Source organism: Fusarium solani, assembly GCF_023522795.1.
Source record: "Fusarium solani strain SB1 chromosome Unknown bctg00000011, whole genome shotgun sequence".
Lineage (NCBI taxonomy): Eukaryota > Fungi > Ascomycota > Sordariomycetes > Hypocreales > Nectriaceae > Fusarium > Fusarium solani.
The window spans coordinates 1,098,679-1,123,020 of record NW_027072149.1 but is presented as its reverse complement, the minus strand read 5'-3'; the positions used below and the strand labels follow the sequence as shown (position 1 = coordinate 1,123,020).

The window sequence follows — 24,342 nt, the reverse complement described above, 5'->3', positions numbered from 1 at the left end:
CCCACAAGGTCTATACCTTCTGGCGATCAACCCAGTCCTGGCTCTCTTCGGCCAAGGACAAATCAAGATTCCATATAATGCGAGCCAGGATGACTCTCATCTCTACATAAGAGAGGCTGCTACAAAAGGTTAAAATCATGTAGAACCACATGGGTTTGGTTTTGGGCAACGTACTTTCTTCCAAGATCAAGGCGTAGGGCGGCCAATTGCGATTGGAGGAACTAGCCATAATCAAGAATGGCGAGTTTTCAACATTTGCCGGAACGGACCTTTCCATTATTAAATCCAATTGAGATACCATGAGACACAAGAGAGATGTAGAAGACGATGATAGACTCAAATTCTGCTCGAGAATGCTACACTAGGGGACATCCCGACGCCTTGACAAGATATCGTGCTCTAACTAGTCAGCTCCAGACAAAACCACCCAGACGTGGCAACAAACGCCTCTTCATGTTGCAGTCTGGCAATCATCCCATCCATTGCCTGTGGACTAACCTTTTTAAATCCAGTAAGTACTGCGCAAGTCGGAATACGCCATGAGATCTTTCTGCTTCAACAAGGTGAAGAGAAACACAAGCCGACTGCCTGGCGCTGAATTTTCAAGTCAAGTCCATTTCAGTTATCACTTGCAGCACCTTTTGCCCATTTGGGCAAGCACTCGGTTTCGTTCTTGCCTCATTCACCCTTGATTTGATCGAGGCTTAGTTATCAGTGTCAGCGGACCCTCCAAGATCATGTGTGAGGCACCTTACAAGTCGATGAGCATAAGGTGTAGGACCAAGATGCTCCAAATAGCGCATTCCATTGGGACAGCACCATATATAAGAGGCATGGAAAGCCATGAAGGCTGGTTTTCTGACTTTCGTATTATTAGAAGGACCCAGCCTAAGCCGAGCATGCAGAGATGCGTTGGAGACAGGCTCAATGGACGGGAGATGTTGGAAGGCATGACGACGGTTGACCGGTCGAGCTGTGTGTCCTAGTATGGAGACTTTTCAAGGAATTGGATATAAGACTGAAGTCGGGGGTTCAGGCTTAAGGTAAGGCAGCCTAGATAAGATGATGAGCGTCAAGGAGATGGGCACTACATATTCGTGGAGTCTTATAAATTAACAGGAGGCTGTTAAACTACTATTCTATCAACTCAACGCTGCATAATATTATACGCTATCCAAGAGAGGCTGTAGATTTACAAAAGGGGAAAGTTGTTCGAGGACGCGCGTCCACACGGACAGTTTATAGTTATTCACTGCCGCGCCTCGACACCGCATTAGATTCGCATGAAAGGCCAGCCGCGCGATCCAAAACATCGAACCCGGCTTCTATTTTAGAAGTCTTGTTGCTTAACCTATCATGAGAGCCCAGTCCTGCATGCATGTCGGTTGCTCGACAACCCGCGCCTTTGGTACCCACCACGTCAGCTGTGACGTATCTCGCGACCAATGCATGAGGCCGATGTCTGACAACCGTCATCTTTGAGGCAGGCCACGAGATTAGTCCAATCGTAGCTGTGCTAGATATTGTTGGCGTGATTGAAAGTTCAAAAGACGGGGGAATATTGAGTCCGCACTTCAAGAAGGACGCGTAACTGTAATCTGACTTGCTTGAGGGTGTTCAGCTGTCAGCTAACCGACTGGAACCAGTTGACCATGACTCTGCAGTGACAACAGTTACAACACGCCTAATTAATTACTTACGACGCAGCGCTAACACAACATCTACTTCTACTCCAATCAGATAATTAAGCAAGGTAAAAAGAGGGCCTTGTGAGGGAAGGGGAAAGGCCAGGCCTTGCAGAGAATTAGTGGTGTACCTGCACTGGAATGCAAAGTGAAGCAGTCAGGGGCTGACATTAAGGTTGGCCAGTAAGCTTCATCTTTTCTATTTCAATTGCCCCTTCTACCGAACTTGACCCTGCCAGACTGTGACACGAGTTTGTTGTGATATAGTGAGGCCGCACCAGGAGCATGTTACGCCCTACACCCCTGTGCGTTTCCTCTCTCACCTTTCATTTCCGGGGTAATTCGGCTACCACAAGCCCTCGTTGAATTTTCGAATAAGGTTTCCATCTTGATATTGAATTCATGTCTGATCTCATTTCTTCGTCCTTTTAGAAACGGAGTTCTGCTCTTCACGGTATCTCTATAGAGATGGTGGGAGAGTGAGGCGAAGCATTTCTTCTACTAACAGCTACTCGCTCAACCTTAATATGATATCACAACTCCTTCTGTTTTCGATTTCCTTCACTATCTTCAATGGTCAGTTTTCCATGGCCCGAAGACGAGATCATTCCTGAGAGGTTTGCAAAAAGGACCGCACTTGTGAACGCTTTTGGTCCCAAGGACCTATATTTTTCAACAACATTAATTCATGGATGTCTACCCATTATACAGTATTCTATATGCACTGAGAATCATAATGTAAAACATAGACGCGTTAGAAAAGGAAACTAAAGCTACTCAAGACCATCAAACCAATCAGTAGGGGCTAGTTAAATCACTAAGAATAATTAGGATTACTGAGAGTTTGTCGTTAAACCATTGCAGCAAGGTTTGAAGATATCTTCCAACAGATACCTACCACAGCTGCAGGTTATATCGTGCTGAGATCACTCACTTCCTTGGCCCTTCGGATGAGATTTGCTACGGAAACAATTGAAGGAAATCTAAAGTCATATTAAATGACACCATGCTCCTAGGATTTACGCAATCTTTTATGCCGAAATCCAAGTGTTGACGTCTAGCTTTACGGTATTCCTCACCAACACTTCTTTGCTCCAGGGTATAGTGGTAAGTCTCGACCACATGAAAAATCATCCCTTTGGGGCCTATCGTCTCGGCTTTGGCAGACAATCTAGCCTCTCTTTCACGTCTCTTTTCCAGAAGCAGCTTAGGTTCGACGACAGGAGGTGTCTCCATCAATTGATGTTCTAAGCCCAACACTATGTCGTGCGCATCTCTTCTTATCATCATCACAGTTTGGCCTTCACGCTGAGCGCCTAGACATTACCTACCCTGCGACTCGGAATGCACTGGTTTCTAGTCCATAGCCCTTGCTTTTGCAGTGAACTTAAGAAGTCGCTCAGTGACAATGATCATCCGCCGCTACGCTACACTAGACCATTCCATGAGACGATGATCCTTCTGACTCGCACTCCCACGGCACATTTTGACGGTGAGAGCAATATCAATATGTAGATCACCCCATTGTTAACATGTGGCTGACATCATCACGAGGCCTTTTGACCGACGCTTGGTGAACATGGGGACGCACAAGGCAATATTCGAGACCATCAGCTCGTATTCATCTGGGGAATGGTCATACCCTTAACCTTTCTTGGCAGCATTTCCGCCCGTTGAGACAAACGGGGAAATGTCTAAAAATATCATGTGCCCGATTGGCTCAGTACACACTTGTGCTAAGCTTGGTAGGGTTAGATGCAAGGGGTTGACGGCCATCGCCCATTCTCGAACGAGCCATTGCTCAAAAGTAAGCCAGCACTTGTTTGGCAAATTTTGGTGTCACAGTGCCGTCTTTTATTGTCTGCCCCAGCAGATCGTTCTAGGCCCTGAAAATCCCCGGAGCAGCACTTTTGAGGCGTTCGTATTCTGCTTAGAGTGCCGCTACGGCGACGGCGAAAGCGAAGAGGTAACTGAATCTAGTGAGGTCATTCACAGTTCCGAAGCCGATGATCCGTTCCTGAGTTCCTGAGTGAAGTCATGGTCCTATTAATACATTTCTGCTACTCATTGAAGAACTATATAACCAGAGAGTTGCGGCTGTTGAAGGACATCATCATCACTCATCAACACACTCATCTTACAACAACTTCCTCTCTACATCATCCCTCACCCACACTTGAATAACACACCAAAACCGCATCTCCAAACAACGACATCCTTCAACCATCACAATGAAGTTCACCGCCGCTTTCGTTGCTCTCCTCTCCGCCACCGGTGCCATCGCTGCCCCGGCCGCCTCTTCCGACAGCGTCTCTATGATGGCTGCCACGCCTCAATGGACCATCCAGGGCCTTAGCCGCTCATGCGATAAGCCCGACACCACTTGCACCTGGAACTTCAAGATCAACACCGGCAGCGGCGCTGCCACTGCTTGCAAGTACGTCGTCAAGGGCAAGAGTGCTTCTAAGGCGAACGGTGGCCCTGCTAAGTGCGGCACCTTCACCATCACCTCCGGCTGGAGCGGCCAGTTCGGCGCCGACAAGGGTTTCACCACTCTGTCTGTTGTCAGCAGTAAGAAGCAGATCATCTACCCCGCCTACACCGACAAACAGCTGGCTGGTGGTAAGGTTGTTAAGCCTGACCAGTCCTACGCCCCTGCTGCTCTCCCCTAGACGACACCTGACGCGAATGCACACTTTGGAGTTGGGATAGAACACGACTAGATTCTAGAAGAGGATATGATTTATTGGGAATGGGGAATTCATAGCCAGACTTTGAGCGTTGTTTAGAATATGAACGAATATTAATCACATGAAACGCAGGCCTCTGTCTTGACCACATTTTGCCAAGTGACCAACCTACCTCCGTAACCGATCATCACCACAACATCGTAGAGATTGTCGCCTAGTGGAAGCTAATCTCAATATAGAGTCATTAAGCCATTAAGCTGTTTCTCCTGTGATGGGCTCAATCCTGCGCCCTCAGGCAAGCCGGCTGTGGTGCTGTCATTCATGGTGGCCCTGTTGGGAAAGGTGACGAGGCAATGTACTCAGCTAAATGCGTGAAAGAAACCATGTTCGGATTCAAGTAGAACTTTGTGTTGGAGCGAAACATACGAAAAACTTCTATTGAGTCTCGGAATCGACCTTCACAGTCACATTCCGAATCCTACACCCAGTAGTGGATGGCTCGTAAGACTCATCAAACACACTCCAGAGCCACTTATATGCTCTAGGTTTCCCATTCTCAATCTCGGAAACATGCTCTCCCACCGTGTTCCTTTCGTACGTGATGTCGGCACCCCCACGGCAGAACCGGTCCACTGTCGCATCTGTCTGGCCCACTGGACAGAACTGATCTGCAATGGCCTTGTACACAAACATTGACATCTTTGGCACTCCTCTATAGCCAAGTTTGACATCTTCGTCATATATCTTTCTCAGAACCGGGTTCTGCAGATCCGCGGCCCCTCCCTTAAAGTAGGCGTAAATGTCCTTGCCTGAGAACTGTCTCACCGCGTCTGCAACGTTTATGTGGCGCACTGATAAGAATTCTTCTTTCGTATCTGGGACCAGGCGGCTCTCGAGATATGCTGTTGCTTCAGGATATTGCGAAGTCACGCCCAGTAAGAAGGCGATCAAGGTCCCGGCAATGGGGCTCTTGTTCAAGTTGTCGAAACTAGCCGAGATATTATCGGTCTGGCCACCCAGAACTGTTCCGTCAATCTTAACCTCGGGAGCATACTGTGCTTGCAACTCAGCTGCGGCCAAGGTAGCGTAGGAACCACCGCTATACCCCCATATAGCAGTGTTGGGTTCAGTGTGGCCGTGTGGGTTTATCAAACCCAGCACCGCACGTAGGCTGTCGAGAGTCGCATGGCCCGCTTGTTTACTCACGCCAAACGACGCCTTTGGACCTTCGAAGTCGGGCGTGTTGACAATCCAGCCCAAGGAGAGCATGTAATTGATGAAATCAGCGTTCGATTTGATACCAAGATTTCGCTCCCTCTGGGCCATTCTCCAGTACAGGCCAATGGATGGGCTGGAATCGAGGTTGGCTGAGTTATAGGCGAACTGGTAGGACAGCAACGCCGCCTTGCCTGAATGCGAGAAGTAGAAAGATGGAGGAATGAATAGTGTGGTCACAGCCCAAGAGGGCTGGTCTCTGGAGTCGGTAGTGCGGTAGAGGATATGGTAGGCTGCAGACGGATTGCCAATAACGGCTGTGAGGTTTCCTGGTGCAGATCGTATACGAAGAACATCGCCGGGTTGTTTGGACTCGAACCCAGAGGGTGCCGTGTACCATGGGTCCTGGCTAGGAGGTAGGGGCTCCTGGCTAGACGTGTTGGCTTCAATTATGGCGCCACTACATATTTCTGGCGCAGCGCAAAGATTGAGTAACCAGTAGAGAGGATGCATGCTCTCCGATAGATTAGACGGGGGCTTGGGGGGTGTTGGATGTCTCACTCCGTCGGTCTTGTCTGTATCATGAGATATCATAGCAACGGGCGTAATGATTCAATGAAGGGGTCTAAGAGGGCCTTATATGTGTCGTCCTAGTATTCATGAACCAACTCAACGTTGAATAGTTGTCTCAGTTGTGCATATTTGTACTCCAAATTGATTGCCAATCGGCCCGGCTGACGTGATATCAGTGCATGAGATCTGAAGCGGGGTGATTTTCAATTGCCCAGACAAGGACTGATCGTCTCTGCGTAATGCACGAGGTTGGCCGACTTGGTCTACTAAAGGTGACACCCTGAGGCGGCACCGCTTCCCAATTAGTACACATGTCGCGACTGATGATACAACGAGCATCGTCGCTGGCGCACAGCGAGGCAAGGGGAAAAAGGAACCGCCGTTGTCATGACATTTAGCCTCCCGGTACGCTTTTGGACGTGTCGTCTAGACATTCTGCTCCCAGCCCCTTCAAGATGCCAGCCTTCAACTATGGACAAGCTGGTGCCAAATGGAAAGATACCTCGGACCACATACAAGTTAATATGGGGACGATGTACCCGACCGTAACCCAATCTAGAGTTATTAAAGAGATACTTGCGATCAGGTGGAGCATCCTACTAAATTAAGGTATCTTCCTAATCAACCCTCCTTTTCCTAATCAATGGTCTCTGTCATGTCTCGAGAAGCATTAACGGTACTCCTTAAGTCCTAGTAAGAGCAGGACGTACTCAGGATGAGTATTGAACTGCCCAGCTTGTTATGCACTCCACGCACGATTTGCCAGGGACCTCCAGGCTGGCTCGTTGTCGAACATAGCTACCCCGCCACGGTTTCACGCAGTCGCAAGCGTACGTCAGCATCGTAACATCACTCTTGCTTCTCCCAGACTCATCTTCTCACTGATTTCTGCGCAAGATGTCACATTGGTTGTCTTCATCAGAGCCTCAATCCGGTGCGATCAGGAGCCGACTCCTTCTTGCACCAGCCGAAATCCGCCACATCATTTATGAGCACCTGTTGCCACATGGAATCCATGTCTTCAGGCAAGGAGCAGGGCTATGCTGCTCCGCTTGTGTCGGAGCCTCAGGCGACGATGAAGACGGCTCCGAAAGACAGACGACGGGTGACTCAATGTCTGACACTGTGTGGGCGCGTCGCCTAGCGTCCTCATGGGGTCCTCACTGGCTGTGCGAAGAGCTGGCTCTGAGCATGGACAAAGCTCAAAGGCCAGTCTCTCGTGTAGACTTGGCCATCGCTTTCACTTGCAAGCAGCTGTGAGTCAATGATAACTAAGATCCAAAGGTCTGCAATAACAAAAATATGGCTTCTTCTAGTTACTTCGAAGTTCTTCAACTTAATATCCACAACCGGGTTCTTCATGTTACCGACCTAGATGTCCTCATCCAGGTGCTACAGAAGCCAGACGGCTTTTTCAAAATCAATTCTCAGTTGCTGAGTCCTTTGGCATCCTCGATTCTCTGCTTTAGAGAGCTCCATCTCACACTCCGGCTTCCGCCAGTGTTTTGGCAAAACTTGAGGATATCATTGAGACTAATACCGCTTCTGAAACATCTCCCGATCTGGACGAGTCCATCGATGCTTGGGGAACACAAGCAGCTGCATGGCTGCATTTAGCATCACTTCTTTCTCCACCTATAGAGCTACGAAGGCTTCATATCTGGCTAGATCATCAGAGCGACATGTTCTGGTCTATTGTCGACGAGCGCACAATCATGTCGGTCTTAGAGCCGTTGACAACAAGGGCTGACATGGATATATCCGTCAGTCTTCCCAAGATTCAGCATGGTCTAGAGTCACATCGACACTTGCTAGAACAAGAGGAGATAGCGAATTTCGGAATCAATCGAAGGGAAATGCAACGCTACTACGTTGACCAAAATCTGGATGAGCATGATGAGCCTGTTGTCGGTTGTCAAGAGATAGTGACAACTGTGGACGATGATATTGCGGGGTTGGTAGAGTTGGAGCGGCTTTGCTACAAGGGACAAGAGGAATTAGCAATGGAGTTGAGTGGTTTATATATTCACCAGGGCTATTTCTAGCTAGACACAGGCACAATTTTTCTCGCATTCTTTTGACATATTTAACTCGTTCATGCTACGTAACTAGTGATCAGTGTAACTTACCACTGGACTATTCCTACATATGACGAAGGAGGAACCAGATATGCGTTAGTATGGAAGAGAGTCGTCTACATCTAGCCAGTGCGCAGTCTGCAAAGCGAGATTAGGTGCGTGTGTCATCTTATACCCAAGCCAGGTATCACTAACTAGCACATAACGCCTATTCCGTTATTATCAGAGCAATATCCTAATGACGACATCTATTTCACTCTGCAGGTCCAACGTGTAATACACTTTCGCCTCCATATTCAGGCAATAGGAACCCTGGGTCGTTACGTTGGCAAAGGTCCGTATACTCAGCTTATTGCTTTTTATCTTGAGTCAAAATTCTGAGGGGAAGTCCCGACGCATATGTCTTGGGGCCATTTCTATTTGACACCTTGATGCTTGTGTCGAGGCCTCTAAGCCCGACACCTCAGCAAACTGCCTGCGTAGTACTTTCTGACCACCCCTCTCTCTTATCCCTACAGCTACCATATTCTCACTCTCGGCCTGTTTATTGGATTTTATGTTACCACATTATTCCAATGGGTGCACGAAACATGGTCCAGCAGCTCACAGCACACGAGCGATAGGCGGCAGTATGGCAGTCTACTGTAGTGACAAGCGACACCTGAAACATTCCGATGTCGAAGAAAATGGCGATTGGATCGGAGACATAAGCGGAGAGATTATAAATGCGGTCTACGTGCTAGTCCTGGAAATTGAGTTCAAACCGTTGAATCAGAGGCGAGTAAACTGCCTTCACCATACCAGGTAGTAAGCTGACTGTGCCATACCACGCCCGCAATAAGCGACGATCATACTCACTTACACACTATGGTAATGGTAGCAGCATATTTACGAACGTGTGTAGCAACATAAATAAGAGAAAGCAATATTCGGCCATTTCGTGAAGCCTTGCAATCATTCCTACAAAGACCAACATGTCAGCCTCATACGGACAGTTAGTTCTCATTTCCATCGTGGGGTAATCTCCATCTACGCCTTTCGTGTTGCCTCTACCAGGCGGCGAGCGAAAGGCGCGAAAGCCCCTCCAGGACCCAAAGGTGAGCGTTCAAGTTCCATACCTTGAAACTTACCAACGATCATCTCAAGGGTGGCCGGTTGTCGGCAACGCCCCTGAGCTCGCCAGCTCGGATGGAAACCTCATTCCTATCTTCAACAGATGGGCCAAGATCTATGGAGACATCGTTCAGTTCAGCATTTTGGGCGAGAAACAGATTGTGTTGTCTAGTGACAGGATTGCACACGAGCTGTTTGTGAAACGAGGCCCCAAGTACTCTGACAGAGGCACACCTCATGCGATGGCGTACATCACCAGGGACCTCAACCCAGCATTGATGCCCAAGAACGGTACCTTTAACTCCATCTTTCTGACCTTGTCACTGCTAATACCCCATCAGAGGCTTGGAGGCGAGAGCGAAAACTGATTCATAGCGCAATCTCCATCACTTCCAACGACAAGTACTTGGAGCTGATGGAAGAGGAGGCCAAGCTTACCATGCGTGATCTTGTTGATGACCCCAGTGACTTCGATAACCACATGAAGCGCTATGCCTTTGGTGTCCTTACCAGATCCATGTTGGGCTTCCGTGTGTCTTCGGCAGACGACCCGTTCATCACCGAGACTGATTCCTTCATCGACGAAGCAATGAAGTGTTTCCGCCCAGATGAGTATCCTGGAAACGTCTTTCCGTTTCTGCGCTACCTGCCAACCTGGCTGGCCCCATCACTTGGCAATATGGAGCGGATCAAGAACAAGGCGTACGACGAGATCTTCAAACTTCAGAAAAAGATCGAGCTTTCCGTCAAGAAGGGCACAGCAAGCCCCAGCACTTATCGGCATTTCTTTGAAAACAGAGATGAGTATGTGATCAGTAATGAGGAAGCTGGGTACGCATTCGACAGTATGATTGGTGGCGGAACCAGGTCACCATACAACGCATTGTTGACTTTTCTGTGCCTCATGATGGAGTTCCCCGGGTGGCAGGAAAAGCTGCAGAGGCATGTTGACAAGGTCATCGGACCTGATCGACTCCCATGTTTTGCAGATATCCCCAATCTTCCGATGGTCAGGGCAGTCGTCAAAGAGGGCATTCGGTATCGCTCGATAATGGCAGAGCTTGGTATCCCTCACCGACTTGAGGAAGATGACATCTATGACAGCTACTTCTTCCCGAAAGACACCGTGTTTCATGCGAATTATGCGTGAGTTCATCCTCTTGCCCATAAAGAACCCAGCTAACCACAAAAGCGCCATTCTCATGGACAAGGACACATACCCAGACCAACAACCATTTAACCCAGCCCGTTGGCTTGAACCTTCGTATCCAACATACAAGGAGCCACTTACTGTGCACCCCAACTGTCAAAACTTCACTCCTTTTGGGTACGGTCGCCGAGCATGCCCTGGGTACGACTTTGCAGAGCGCACGTTGGTCATCTTGGTGGCCCAGATCGCATGGGCTTGTGAAGTCAAGAAGCCAATCGATCCGGAAACCAACAAGCCTGTTGTCATCGACATGAAGTACGAGCCAACACCGAACCCACGGCCTTTGCCCTTTCCGTGCGATATCAGACCCAGAAGTGCGGATAGGTCGAAGCTGGTGAAGCTGGAGGCTGCGAGATGTGAAGTTGCGTGAGACTGATTTGCCTGGATTGGGACAATGAGAGTAATAAAACGCCTATATCGTTTACTGCTCTTAGCTATTCATCAATAATACGAAAGGAGTTTCATGTTTGTTGTATCTTTCGGTCACAGCTGGCCTTTCTCGAGTGGAATGTTGCACCAGTTTGAGTGATTATAGGATCAGGCCGCTGAAGGATTTGGAAGATGACCGGGATCGCCCCCGTAATAAATCCTACTTCGGTTGCCGACGTTGACATCCTTTGATATCAACTCACTTACCCCGCATCTGTCGCTGATGGCTTCCTTTTCTGGTTATCTTTGCCGTAAATACGGATATGGTATCGGTATTTAAAGCCGGTGATAAGACGGTCTCGTCTTCTGCAAGCCATCCCAATCAAACCTCACGTGGTGACGAGACTGTCCGTGTTTATTTCAAGACTGTTGTGTTTCATCAACGCAACTCGCCATGATTCAGAGGATTTCTCGAGAAGCCGGGCTGGATGCGTTTATCCGAGCCATAGAACAGGACGGCTGTGTGATCATCAAGGACTTTGCAGATTCAGAATCCCTAAATGAGGCACAGAGAGAGGTCCAACCCTATCTTGACGCCTCCAAGGCCGCAGCCGGAAGTACCGTTGGCGCCTTAAATGGCGGCACCGCGATATGCACACGTCTGATCGGGAGGAGTCGAACAGTCAGAGAGAAGTTCTTTTCGGACTCCTTGTATCAAGTATGTGTTCGTCCGAAGATTAGCTCTTGAATCCATATCCCGGCTGACCAGGGCAGGATATTGCGGAGCATTTCATCTGCCTCGAGACTACGTGTTGGTATGGAAGTGAGCCGTCGGTCACCAAGTCCCACCCGTTGCTCTCCATCTCCATCACAATGGACTCGCAGCCGGGAACAAGTGCACAAAAATTGCACCGAGACGATAAAAATCACCACGCAAGACATGAAAAAGCCGAAAAGTACTCCAAGGGGCGAGACATGCTATTGGGTCTGTTTGTCCCCGCGTGCAACACCATCAAAGCCAACGGAGCGACTCGTGTGGTTCCAGGCTCTCACCTTTGGGGAGATGACAAACCCGATTTCGGACCAAACGGTGATACTGGTGTTGTCGATGTTGAGCTCAAACGTGGAGAAGCTTTTGTCATGCTAGGAAGTCTCTATCATGGCGCGGGAGAGTACTCCCTGCCAGCCGGTAGCAGAACTGTGCACATCATGTTCATGTGCAGCGGCGTACATCGTCAAGAGGTGAGGAACAAAAATTGATGCACGGTGTGGCTTCGCTGACATTTCCAGGAAATTCCTTTTCTTAGCTATCCAATCGAGGAGGTCAAAACGTACTCGCAACTTGTTCGTGACCGACTGGGTTGGAAACAATCTGAACCAAACCTGGGATGGGTTGATCTCAAATCTCCTGAATACCTGCTGGAATAAAGCCAGAAAATCAACGGTCAGGCAATTGTAAATAGATAGTTATACAAAGCAAATATAACCCATTGTTCTGATGCTTACCTGCATCCCCTGCCGCAAAGGAACTCGGAATCATGTGTTGGTTGACGTGGTGTTGAGGCGCTAGCGCTGCAAAAAGGGGATGTAGATGATCCAAAGTGCATGAAAAGCCAACGTAAACTTGGAACTTGCTATCCGCCTAAGAGGGTCTCGATTCGCATCGTCTTTTCTACCAAGGTCTCCTCCAAGAACGATTCCATCGGACAAAAAGATCCCCACACCAAATCTGAGTGGACAGCAAAAAATGTGGTTCCGCCCGGGATCGAACCGGGGACCTTCTCGGTGTTAACGAGATGCCATAACCAACTAGACCACGGAACCCGTGTTCGATGAGTGGCATGCCGCCGTGGACGGGTCATGTCCTCAGAATTCGGAAGGGTCCGTGGAATGCGAGAGGCTTGAGGAGTCAAGGCAGATGGGAATGAAGGCGCCGCTCCACTTTCATGGAGAGAGCATGGGTTGCGTGAATGGCTCTGGGAGCACGTCCTCCCTACCCCCATGACAATGCCTCTCTCCTGGCTCCTTTTCTGACTGCTGCTTGATCGTCATCGCACTCGCTTGCTTTGATTGTTAACTCCTCAAAGTGGGGTGAACTCACACTTCGTTGAGCTGACTGGTGATTCCTTACTGGCCACTGGGGTATGACTGCTTCCGAGCAGCCATCTGTGCACGACGGGGCCAATAATTCCGGTGGGAAATCTGAGGGCGACTTCCCACCGCAACGCCAGCATTCTCGCTGGTCAGATGAGCGCCTAACATTGGGCAAGCAGGTGGGAAATCAGGGGGCTGGAAGATTGTGGCTTGCGACTCCCTGTTCAGCTGCTCCACTGCCCCGTCTTGTTTGCGTGGCTTGGTTTCTGTTAGGCGAGGAGAGGTTGACGTGGGCCAGCACAGTATGGAACTGTCTTGAGCGGTTCTCGCGGATCTCGGTGTACATCTGGGATTCCTCACCTCGGGTGTTTATCCACGCTCCAGGTTAGCAACGTTCAACGGTGAAAGCATGTGTACTCCGTACCCCAGCTGGCTTCATATGCATTGCTGTTGATCGACCGTTAAGCAATCAATTATCTCAACTTCAGTATTATTGAGTTAGCTAGCAGTGATGTGTCATATAAGTTTAGGATGCGTAGGGGAGCCTACCGTGGATTTCTTGCGAAGGATGTTCGAGGTATGCTCGAGCTGTGTAGAAAACCCGCGACACTCCTTCCACATCTGCCCTCATCCAACACGACACTCATAACGACCTCCCCCATTTGGAGAATAATAATAATGATCTAACCCTCGGGCAAGAATTTCGCCCCTTGTCTTTAGCGCCAAAGACGAGCAGCGTGAAGTATCGTTGTGCTGGGAAAGAAGGAAGTCTGCTATCACCCTTCTGCATATACTCAAGTTCTGCAGGGTTTCTGGTACATACGACCATACCCACCGGAGAACTCGGGATCCCGTCCGCTCTCCCATAGATAAGCCGGTGAGGGGCGGATTAGTAGTTGGGTCGGTGACGACCAGCGAATCCCCGCTGTTGTATGTCTATGCTTTTTGCCTCTATAGAAGAAGAACGGGGCTGTCTTTTTGGCCCCGGTTGACCCCTTTTGAATGCTATCCCCAGCCCGTTGCTGGGGTTTCTGTTTTGTAATCGGGGCCGGGACACCATTTTTGTTGGGTTGTGTTCCGTCGCTAATGATTGGCCAAGCTCGTGCAATCACTGCACCCCTTCACCGGGACGTCCACTCCAACCTACTGGCATGGGACCGTCATGGAGAATAATCTTTCACGACGCGTCTTCCCCCGTGATTCTCTCTCGGATTTTAGGTACTGTATCGGTCCAGGGCAAGCAAAAGTGATTGATCTCTTTTTGCGCACAAAGTGTTATCCTGGACAGCGAGCTAATCCAATTACGGCTAGTGTGTCTGCTCTGATCAAGTATCATCGGGTTTGCGCGGAACCCCAGTGCTCCTCCGTTAGTGCCCTAACATCGAATCGGCTCGGGACAATGGCTCAAGGACGGGCAAAGAACTTGTGTGATTACTCAATTACACAGACATTTGCAAAAAGGGCCGGCCAAGCCGGTTCCTTGCCCTTACAAATACAATCTGATTCAATCAGCGCCGTTGAATGTTGGGGCGAGACTAATGGCGCTGAACTAGGGACCTAGGCAATTGCCTAAAAGAGTAGGCGCATTTCTTGGCATCCAACGATGATTGCGAGCACCATACCTAGTCCGAGATGCAGTCTTGGGAGACTGTTGTCTGGCATGAGTATGATACAATCGAAGCATAAAAGGCTCTCTAAATCCTCGTAATTCCTCGAACCCAAGCACACTGAAAATACGCATCATCCTCTTGAAATCTCTTCCTCTCAACGTTCTTTGGCAATTATCCACAGTTCCCATTTCTTTGTCCATCATCTCAAGCACAATGGCTTCTACTGGGGAATCGACCATCAAGCTGGTACTTGGGACAGCAAACGTAAGTGGTCACACGAAAAGGGGTATGCTCAGATGATATCCCTAACGAACCTCACAGGTCGGTGACACATCGATCGACCCCATGGCTCGTTTTAATACTCCTGATGAGGTCAATGGATTCATCAACGCCTTCGCTGCTCGTGGCTATCATCAGCTTGATAACGCACGCGCCTACTCCCCTCATGCCCCGGGCAGTTCTGAACCCAGGTTGGGGGCAGTTGCTGCGGGGGACAGATTCGTCATTGACACCAAGGTCAACTCGCTTCAGCCTGGCACTCACTCCAAGGCAAACATTCTGAAGGAGATCGACGAGTCCTTGGAGGCATTGAAGATCAAACAGATCAACATTGAGTACTTGCATATGCCAGACCGGGCCACCAAGTTCGAGGAGCCTTGTGAAGCTATGGATCAAGCACACAGGGAAGGGAAGATCAAGCAATGGGGTCTATCCAACTACAAGGCCGAAGAAGTCCAGGCCATCCTCAAAATTTGCGAGGAACGCGGCTTTGCCAAGCCGACCGTCTACCAAGGCCAGTACAACCTCATTGTGAGGGGTGGTGAGAAGGAACTGTTTCCTATCTTGCGAAAAAATGGCATCGCCTTTTATGCCTACAGTCCTGCCGCTGCTGGATTCTTTGCTGGCAATCACAAGAAGGTCAAGGCAGGCGGGCGATATGATAAAGCGGTGCGTTATGCCCACCAAGCGGAATTTCTGAACTAACCTCCCCTGTTTTTCTGCAGCTTATTCTGGGTGGCATTTATTCTCAATTCTACTTGAAGCCATCGATCATGGCCGCCACGGAAAAGGCACTTGAGATCGCATCTGGCCATGGAATTAGTGGCCATGCTGCCGCTCTTCGGTGGACGGCGTATCACAGCCAGCTGAACAAGGCCCACGGGGACGCCATCATCATCGGAGCTTCGAGCCCGGAGCAGCTTGAGTCAAACATTGACATGATTGAGCAGGGCGCGCTGCCTGATGACGTGGTTGCGGCTTTGGAAGCCGTGTACGAGGAAATTGGCGACCAGGTCTCGTATCATATGTAAGCCAGGGTTGGTCTGCGAGAGTGAACTAGGCCGTATCTAGTAGGAGCAAGTCTTGGCAACTTTGCCGAGAAAATCTTAGTCACTTTTCTGTCTGAAGAGCGCTGACAAATGGCGTGTTGACGAGGACCCAGCAGTCAGTGTTCTCATCTCAGCAGATATGTAAATCGACTGGTTTGAGGTAGTGGTTAAACATCCACTGTTCGTGACCTAATTCTTTGAAACGATGGAATTTATCAACGTTCGACCCCCAGTACAACCCTCTTCGTCTGCGGGCTCAAGCCGACAAATCCACTCTCATGCTGCGCGAACCGCCCATGCGCGAGCTAGAAGGCTACGGATGGCTAACTACATGCGCGAAAAGAACAACGCAAAAGTGTCACAGGAGATATCAGCGGTTTCTACTAAGAATAAGCACTCTTCAGCTAGCTTAGATGAAACAAGGCCGCAGGTCCCGAGAGTCATCCCTGGCGCCTTCGAACATGAACCCCTGGCAAGTTTTATTCGATCGCTGGATTCCAAAGAGGTTTTTATGTTTGACTACTGTGAGCGACCCTTCTTTGTGTTACCATTGCTGATTTTTGGAAGTGTAACTCCAAGCTAACATTGCCTCAAGACGTAAACGTCGTCGTTCCCTATCTGGATCTTCACTGTCCAGTGATGAAACACCTCGGTGGAGATTACCACTACAGGAAACAAAATTGGATACTCTTTTCCTCAACCGAAATCGAACTTCTCAAGGGCTTTCTTCTCGCAGCATGTCGTCACTTATACATAGTCCACTTGGAGAAGGAGTTTGGACCGCTTGCGATCCAATACAAGCTAAACTACGTGCGGAGCCTCCGGGAGACGATTTCGGCAACAGGACCAGCCTCAGGCCGCATGGCGGTGACAAAGGCATTGGTTCTGAGTATTGATGAGGTAAGGCCTATGTTTAGATTTCAAGCAACGCATACAAGTAGAGCCACAGACTGATTTGGCTATGAAGATTATGCTCGGCGATCTTTCAATGGCCATCAAGCACGTCCTAGGAGCTGCTGAGATTGTGCAGGTAGGAGGGGGACCTCAGGCTCTTGGGTTGAGTGGTATTGTCCAGTATATTCTTGACCGCTGTCTTCAGGGTCATCGACTCGAGGATTGGGATCCATTGATGGACTGCGACTCCGCTTTCATGAAGCCAGAAACGGCTTGGAGCGTCGTTCGTTAAGACATAATCAGCGACCAGTATCGGGCATTTAATCAAGACTTCATGCTAAAGTGATGCCAGCCAGTTCACCTGGTAGATTGGAGATGGTGAATGAGAGGACAAATCCTTTTGGCCCGTGGAAGTGGGCGGGAAGGCTGCCAAAACAAACGGCCCATGTCTTCGCCCCCCAGGGTTAATAGTCTCAAACAACATGGTTAGATAGGTAAACAGAGACGTGCCGAAAACAAAATTTTAAAAGACAACCCCGAATCTAGTTCTATTCATCGTCGTGAAAAGGATGATAGTGTCCTCATCGGCATCGTTACAGCCACATCTGTCCCTTCGTTCTTTCGCTCTGTGGACGCCACTCTGAACATTTCGCAATCGGAGCCGTTGTTGTCAAACCTCCGCGTGCTCGACTCGTTATCTTCCTTGCTAACGCAGCCTCCGTTCCGTAGAGCTCGAACAAACCAGGGCTTTCTTCCCGGCGCCTTCCAAGTCCAGTACTCCTTGAGATCGTACTCACGCGGCTCTATTCTTCCGCCAGATAGCCGCACAGTTAATCCGACCAATCCATTGATGGCGGCGTAGAGGAACATGCCCCTTAAGATATTGTTAGTTGAGTGCCTAGGAAATAATTGGTGTCAACTTACGCAATGAGGCCATATGCGACACTGTATGAGAATGGTATAAAAGCGATTACGACGAATGAAGGAAGGGTATCGCCGATGTACCGCCAATTAATCTGAGTCATTTGTCGAGCCATCATGCAACCGACCTGTAGATTCTGTTAGAATATGCGCAGAGGGTGAAAGTCTCCTCAAGCCACTTACAAGAATCAGAGTTGGACCAGTCGCCCACGGTGGGATAGAGGCAAAGATTGGGACGAAAAAGACGGAAACGAAGAAACAGAGACCAGTCACCATAGAAGTTAGCCCAGTAAGCCCTCCTTCAGCGATGCCGGCACCGCTTTCGATAAAGGCGGTGACTGGAGAGCAGCCGAAAAGTGCGCTGATGGAGATACAGATGGCATCGCAGCAATATGCGATAGTCGAGCGAGGGAAATCACCATCCTCGGCGTCAACAACGCCGCAGAATTTAACCATAGAGTACAACGTCGCGGTGGCATCGATGATATCCACGTAGAGGAAGGTGAAGAGTGCGAGCGCGAACTGAGACCCATGGGCTGCGACATCCCACTCGAGAACATTCAGGGTGTGTCGTATGGGTTGGAAAGAGACGACCTTTTTGAACAGGTCAAAACGCGACTCTCCTTCTGCGGTATGCGGGAAGTAGGTAATGCTCGTCCCGCGTCTAATGGCTTGTTAGTAATGTGCTTTGGATCCGGGAGAATGGGATATCCTCACGGCCAAGAAACGATAGAGACCAGAGCAATGCCAACGATAAAGGCGTATTTGACGCGAAAAGCCATGAGATAGGCCGTCAAAATACCTCCTGCGAAGATGCCTGTCCAAAGCTGTGTTGTCGTCAGTAACTCGCATGTATTTGGAAGCTTCAGCAAGTACCTTGGGACTTGACATGAGTCCGCCATCACACATTTGAGTCTGAGGGTCAATCATCTCAATGGGGCAGCCTGCGATAGCCAAAGGCGTAGCCTTGTAGCCTCCGGTGATGGCACCGATGCCTGCCGAGTAGGATAATCCGATCTCAGTGAGAAATAAACCGATGCCCACTCCTGTTGCTGTCTTAATGGTGGCTGGGATGAGTTTGACGAGCCATTGTCGCATGCCCGTCATGGCTAGGAAGACGAAGATGAGACCTTCAGTAAAAACGGCTGTCAACGCCACGCCGTATGGAATATGGCCAGATCCATTGTAGCCGACGACTTGAAACGCGAAGTAGGCATTCATGCCCATACCAGGTCTGTTTCCCATTAGTGTCCGGTTTTACTTGTCGCATCAAGAGACTCACGCCAGGGCAACCGGGAGGTTGGTGCAGAGACCAAAGAGGAAACTGGAGAGTGCTGCAATCGCGGCTGTTGCAGTAATGAGATCCCTTCTGACCTCTTGATGGATGTTAGCCATTTGAAACGCATACTGGACTCATAAAATGTGGCCTCACCTTCCTTGCACGCCATGTAGCTGACGCTATTATCGCAGTCCACCCGATTCTCCTCATCGCATGGGCAAGTGCCGCCAGTTTGTGAAAGAACGGAGGCCTGTATACCAATTGATTAGTGCCTGGGCAAGCAATTGCATAATCGGTCGGATATCGTACATTGACGGCAATGATGTATGCCATCGTTGCGAAAGTGGTTGCTCCTGCGCGGATCTCATTGTACAGCGATGAGCCAGGGATCTCCTTGGGCTAGAGAAGCTGTCAGCAAAACAAAGCAAGGAATATGGCAGAAAGGGGCCAAATAACGTACATGGCCACTGCCTTCCAACCTGAAAAAACGGCCAAAGCCTGAAGATGAGACACGGCTATTGAATCCGTCGAGTGCCATTGACAGGCCATGGAACTTGGGCTTGACGCTGTCCATGATGACCAGGAGCGCGCATCAACACCAGACGTCAGCGGTGGCTCTGAGTTTCACGGCGTTTTACTTGGCAAGATGAGCTGCCTAGAGCACAAAGACGGCAGAATGCCTTTGTGCTAAGGGGAGGCTTGCAAGTTAAGGACAGAGAGGTTCGGATGGCCAACAGGGATGGACCTCTATCGCGGAGGAACCCATCCACGGGTCGAGTTAGCCGATCGGCCGTTCCAGGTCTGAACCTTAAGCCACGGCCCTGCAGAGGCACTAAGCTAATCTCTCCCCGTCAACGGAGAAGCACCAATAGATCGCCTGAGACGGGCCGCACTGGGGTCAAAGCAGCGGGATGCGACACGCGACTCGAGCCCCGTGCACGAGAAGGGGCCGGGTAGAATCGCTGCCAGGTCCGATTGACTTGAGCTTTTGGCGAGCTTCTTGCCAGCTGAATCACCTTCAGCTAGCCCCTGGCACTAAATAGCTGGGCAGCTGGGGCTGTCAAAAGCAAGACGATTGCCACTAGCTCAGCCACCTGTCAGGTACGTGACGTGGATATGACACTTCCCCAACAAGAGACTGTCCTCTGCATTAGGGAAGGCCTTGACGGTCTGCCTCGTGCTGTGTTTGCCTTCAAGTGGCGATAGGCTCGCTGAGTGTCGTAAAGGTTGTCTGTCTGAGCACATATGAAAGCCACCTCCCGCACGAGCAGCATCTCACACATTATTGTCTGACTTCTGCCGCCTGGTTCTAGCCTCCCTGTCCCTTGATAAGGAGGAGGTCGAGATGCCGAGAAAAAAAGCCTTCAATTTCTCACCCTCGTAATGCACTTTCGGCGGCTCCGACTGTTGGTCCTGACGTGCTGTGCTTGATGCTTGCTGACAATTCAAGAAGAAAGCAGGCTCGGCCGCTGGGAGCGAATGGGAACATTTGTTTGCTTTTCTTGTTACCGACGCAAGCGCTAACAGAGTTTCGAAAGCTAAGACAACTCAACCTGCAGGCCACGCGTTTTGCTTCTCCGCCTCGTGGGTTTGGCGACCCGGTTGTATGGAACAGCATGTGGTGATGCATCAAGGGGCTGAAAGGATAAGACAGCCTGAATAACCCCTTCCGCGAGTGGCCCAGATGCTTTCAATTTAGCTGAGACCAATCGAGATCTCAGCCTGTCAAGGGTGTTAAAAATCGATCAATCTTCATGTGGGCAAGGGAGAGTGTTCCGATGATCCCCGCAAACGGTCTAGAACCAGCCACGGCATTCGAGGCCATCCCATCAGCTACCGACCAGGACGCCACAGTTCCGCGTTGAAATGTTCCGCGGCCGTGGCATCGGACAATGGTTTTCACCTTTCTTTTTCCGTTCCTTGGAACTGGCCACGTCGGACGTAGCTTTGGTTCTGGACGAACTGCGTGCATGTTTGTGGGCAGAGGAGCTTCTTGGTTGCCAACTCCGAGGGCGCACGTCCTCTTGTTTGCCAAACCATGGCGTTTGCCTTGGTGATTGTATTAAGCAACAATCGCCGCCAGTGATTGCCACATCGTGGGTGCCCATCTCAGGAACCGTAAACGGCCGTGCAGAGGGAGTTCATGCAGCTGCTATCAAGCCCTCAACGTTACCGAGTAGCCTTCCTCTATTTAGGAGCGAGTATCCGAGGACAAGCACACAAAAACCATGGGCAAGGGCCGTGTCCCCCACGTGAGCAACCAACCAGCTGGTGATGGCGTCGATAGCATCAGCCACACAAGTGCCGTGGCTGCATCCAGACCCATGCATGGTGTGATGCCGGCGAGCGGGGATGTCTTGTCAGGGGCCTGTTGTAAATCTGATCTCTGTGACAAGGGCATCGGCTCACGGGAAGGAAAAAAGTGAGGTCAGCTGGATGGACCCAGGAGTCCGGCGGGAGCAAGATCCGGCGGTGGTGCTTTGACATCCCCTTGATATATGGCATGGCGCTCAACTCCATGAAATTGCCAATGTTGGTGCCGGGTTCCCGCCCTTCTGCCACTCTTCCCCTGCCTGTTCGTTCTCGACGGGATGGACGCACCACCCTGACGATTAGGTTCAGCCTTACATTCGCCAGCCTGCTAGAGTCAATAGCCATGCCTTTTGGTCGCCGTGCCCTCATGTAGGGGGCCGTCAAATAAAAGGATAGGGCATTGTTTGCTCAGGGCCCCTACACACCCAAACCTTCCGGCCCTCTTCTCCGCTCTGCCTCACGTCATCCTCGATCGATCACACAGTTGCACTCTGTTCCGATGACACGGTCCCCATCTCCACAGCCAACTCCCGATTCACCAGGCCCTCTCCCGAAAAGCCGCACATTGCCCAGATTTCTCAGACCAGCAACAAGTTTTGCCTACTTGCGTCGTCTTCGTCGGTCTCACAAAATGTGGGACGTCGTCTGGACAGACCCCAAGAGGGAGTCCAGAAAGGAACATCGCGAAAGGAAGGCCAGACAGCCGCGCAGCGACAAGAGTTCCACCAAGGCGAGATCACTCTTCAGTCGAGGCTCGACATCATCCAGCGACGGTCCTTCATTTGTTGGGTATCCCGGACGCAAGACCAGCAGCAGGGACTTTGCAACTCTGTCACCTACGCCATCCTCCATCCACACTACCACCTCGACCAACAACTATGACATTGAGGCTGACAGAGCCTCAAACTTCACCCTCAATAATTACGAAACAATATCCGACACAGTATCTCACAGCTTCGAGTCCACCACCGATCACACTCTTGTTCACGAACAGATCCTGGAATGCTCCTCAGGTTCGTCGAATCTGTCAAAGCGAGACGCAGGTATCTACGACTTTGACCTGACTCGACTTACTGACGGCCAGGCTCCTCCAGAGCTTTACAACACCAACTCCAGAGGGGATGACGACCAGTATCCTCTGCCTCCTTCCCCTCCATGGGACACCCAAGTTATCGAGCGGGTGGCATTAGAACCATGCCATATCGTCCAGACCTTTAGTGAGGGCTCCTACATAGCTAGGAGCACTGAAGTCACAACCTCACTACGCACGCCCTCGGACCCTCAATTTGGTCTGAGCTCCGAGGTGACCATCACCGCTAACACAGAGAGCAAGTCTCTCAGTCGCCCACGGTCCTCGGGTGGCCAGTATGTACCCAAGTGTCATTGTTGATCTCATCTCACCATCAATAGGACTTTATCCTTGCGGGCGCTCAAGAGCAAGTCCCCAAGCGCACCTCTACCACCTCTACCCAGCACACCAAGACGAGTGCCATCATGCAATGCCTTGTTGAGGAGTGAGCCAACTGATGGCTGGAAGCCGCCAGACACGTGGGCCTGCACCCCAACAACGGAGACATTCTCGTCAACCATGGAAGATCCCGTTGAAGAGCCAAGCTCACCAGAGTCAACTTTTCCGATGGAGCAGAATGCCATGCAGCGTGAAGTAACACGCTTGGCGTCTGAATCCAACAGCATCCGCCTTCTCCGCCTCAAGGGAGTATGGGGCACATTGAGCAGCCCCAACTCATGGAAAGACTTGGAGGTGGAGAAGACTCAATGGATGCTCTCCGCGTTATACAACATGGACCAGCCGGCAGATCAAGAGGAGGATAGACCAGACACTGCTCAGGATACGAACTCAGATAAACCAAAGAAGGTTCTTGCACTTTACGAGACACCAGGTAAGTCTCTTCTGGCCGGATTCTTGTCATGCCCCGTTCACTAACATCGACTCGTAGCTGCGACTTCATATTTAGCAGCTGTGCACCACAACAAGCAGGTTTACCACCTGTCACCAGCGCCACTCTCTCACACTCTCTTTCCTAATATTCATCCGGTCCTTGTGCCGGTGAGGTCATCATCAGCCTTTCCTATGGCGCCATCGTCATTTGAGGCAGTCTATTCGTTACGTCTTCCTTTGTCAACACCATCCCAGGAGATTCCTGGCGTCCTTAAAAACATACACCGATGCCTCAAGCCCAACGGTGCTTTGCATCTCGTGCTGGTCGACCCGCTCCCCCTTACAAGCTCGCTGGGGCCATTGTTACGAGCGTGGATCGAGCACAACTTGTTATTAAACTTAGAAACAAACTTTCGCTGCATGAACCCGAGCAGATTGCTTCCGATCTGGTTGGAGAATGCATCATTGCATATTGAAGGTAGAATTACGAGCACACAGTTCTCTGCTGTGCCGCTCGATGAGCAACAGCTCACACCAGCTGAAAACAGCCATCCGTCGGAAGACACCATCAAGCAGGAGCTCCGAAATATAGTCGGTAGGATGCTCTGGATGGAGGTTTGGGGAGAGTATATCACCGTTGATACATGGTGGTGGGAGGATCCTGAGATTATAGAAGAGTGTGTCAGGTTACAGACTACATGGGAGTGGCGCCTGATCACGGCTTGCAAGGATGGATGAGGGCTGGGTATAGGGTTCTCAGTGGATAGGAAGGGAATGGATGAGACATGAACAGATATCAGATATAATCACCCTTACCTTACTAGATTTAATACACTTTCCTTGAGGATTTCATTTCTCAAGAACATGCCGACTACCTTTGGCACATGTGACCCTCATCTCGAGGCTTCATGCCGTGAACGCCACAGCAAGTGGCTTGATTATGAGTCGGCTCCGAGGCACTCAAGAGCTTGGGTACGTTTGAGGAGGGCCTAGAAGGTGCAGCTCATCTATAGCGGCAATATCCGAGTATTGAGACGGACCTTGCTCTCACCCCTTGGGACTTGACGTTT

At 50.3% G+C, this 24,342-nt stretch overlaps 8 protein-coding genes across 8 annotated transcripts; 6 read left to right on the top strand and 2 right to left on the bottom strand.

The window, feature by feature from the left end:
- Positions 1-3,916: 3,916 nt before the first annotated feature.
- MRS44_015415 (uncharacterized protein) lies at positions 3,917-4,357 on the top strand (the record flags this gene model as incomplete). The annotated part of the gene is made up of 1 exon (XM_046276836.2): positions 3,917-4,357. The coding sequence occupies one exon, from the start codon at positions 3,917-3,919 to the stop codon at positions 4,355-4,357; it is 441 nt and encodes a 146-aa protein (XP_046130449.1).
- Positions 4,358-4,810: 453 nt separating this feature from the next.
- Positions 4,811-6,184, bottom strand: MRS44_015414 (uncharacterized protein; the record flags this gene model as incomplete). Its single annotated transcript, XM_046272896.2, has 1 exon — positions 4,811-6,184. The coding sequence occupies one exon, from the start codon at positions 6,182-6,184 to the stop codon at positions 4,811-4,813; it is 1,374 nt and encodes a 457-aa protein (XP_046130450.2).
- An 876-nt stretch (positions 6,185-7,060) lies between these two features.
- On the top strand, positions 7,061-8,208 carry MRS44_015413 (uncharacterized protein; the record flags this gene model as incomplete). Its single annotated transcript, XM_065619199.1, has 3 exons — positions 7,061-7,419; positions 7,480-7,552; positions 7,633-8,208. The coding sequence occupies 3 exons, from the start codon at positions 7,061-7,063 to the stop codon at positions 8,206-8,208; spliced, it is 1,008 nt and encodes a 335-aa protein (XP_065475271.1).
- Positions 8,209-9,215: 1,007 nt separating this feature from the next.
- MRS44_015412 (uncharacterized protein) lies at positions 9,216-10,934 on the top strand (the record flags this gene model as incomplete). The annotated part of the gene is made up of 5 exons (XM_065619198.1): positions 9,216-9,235; positions 9,298-9,338; positions 9,388-9,645; positions 9,696-10,500; positions 10,547-10,934. The coding sequence occupies 5 exons, from the start codon at positions 9,216-9,218 to the stop codon at positions 10,932-10,934; spliced, it is 1,512 nt and encodes a 503-aa protein (XP_065475270.1).
- Positions 10,935-11,387: 453 nt separating this feature from the next.
- Positions 11,388-12,361, top strand: MRS44_015411 (uncharacterized protein; the record flags this gene model as incomplete). The annotated part of the gene is made up of 3 exons (XM_065619197.1): positions 11,388-11,651; positions 11,708-12,175; positions 12,224-12,361. The coding sequence occupies 3 exons, from the start codon at positions 11,388-11,390 to the stop codon at positions 12,359-12,361; spliced, it is 870 nt and encodes a 289-aa protein (XP_065475269.1).
- Positions 12,362-14,850: 2,489 nt separating this feature from the next.
- MRS44_015410 (uncharacterized protein) lies at positions 14,851-17,151 on the top strand (the record flags this gene model as incomplete). The annotated part of the gene is made up of 6 exons (XM_065619196.1): positions 14,851-14,901; positions 14,959-15,585; positions 15,642-15,943; positions 16,389-16,489; positions 16,561-16,865; positions 16,915-17,151. 6 exons carry the CDS (start codon positions 14,851-14,853, stop codon positions 17,149-17,151), a joined length of 1,623 nt encoding a protein of 540 aa, XP_065475268.1.
- A 260-nt stretch (positions 17,152-17,411) lies between these two features.
- On the bottom strand, positions 17,412-19,633 carry MRS44_015409 (uncharacterized protein; the record flags this gene model as incomplete). The annotated part of the gene is made up of 9 exons (XM_065619195.1): positions 17,412-17,733; positions 17,784-17,908; positions 17,964-18,444; positions 18,498-18,607; positions 18,657-19,014; positions 19,063-19,156; positions 19,213-19,309; positions 19,369-19,458; positions 19,520-19,633. 9 exons carry the CDS (start codon positions 19,631-19,633, stop codon positions 17,412-17,414), a joined length of 1,791 nt encoding a protein of 596 aa, XP_065475267.1.
- A 2,370-nt stretch (positions 19,634-22,003) lies between these two features.
- On the top strand, positions 22,004-24,010 carry MRS44_015408 (uncharacterized protein; the record flags this gene model as incomplete). Its single annotated transcript, XM_065619194.1, has 3 exons — positions 22,004-22,737; positions 22,783-23,273; positions 23,331-24,010. The coding sequence occupies 3 exons, from the start codon at positions 22,004-22,006 to the stop codon at positions 24,008-24,010; spliced, it is 1,905 nt and encodes a 634-aa protein (XP_065475266.1).
- Positions 24,011-24,342: the final 332 nt, after the last annotated feature.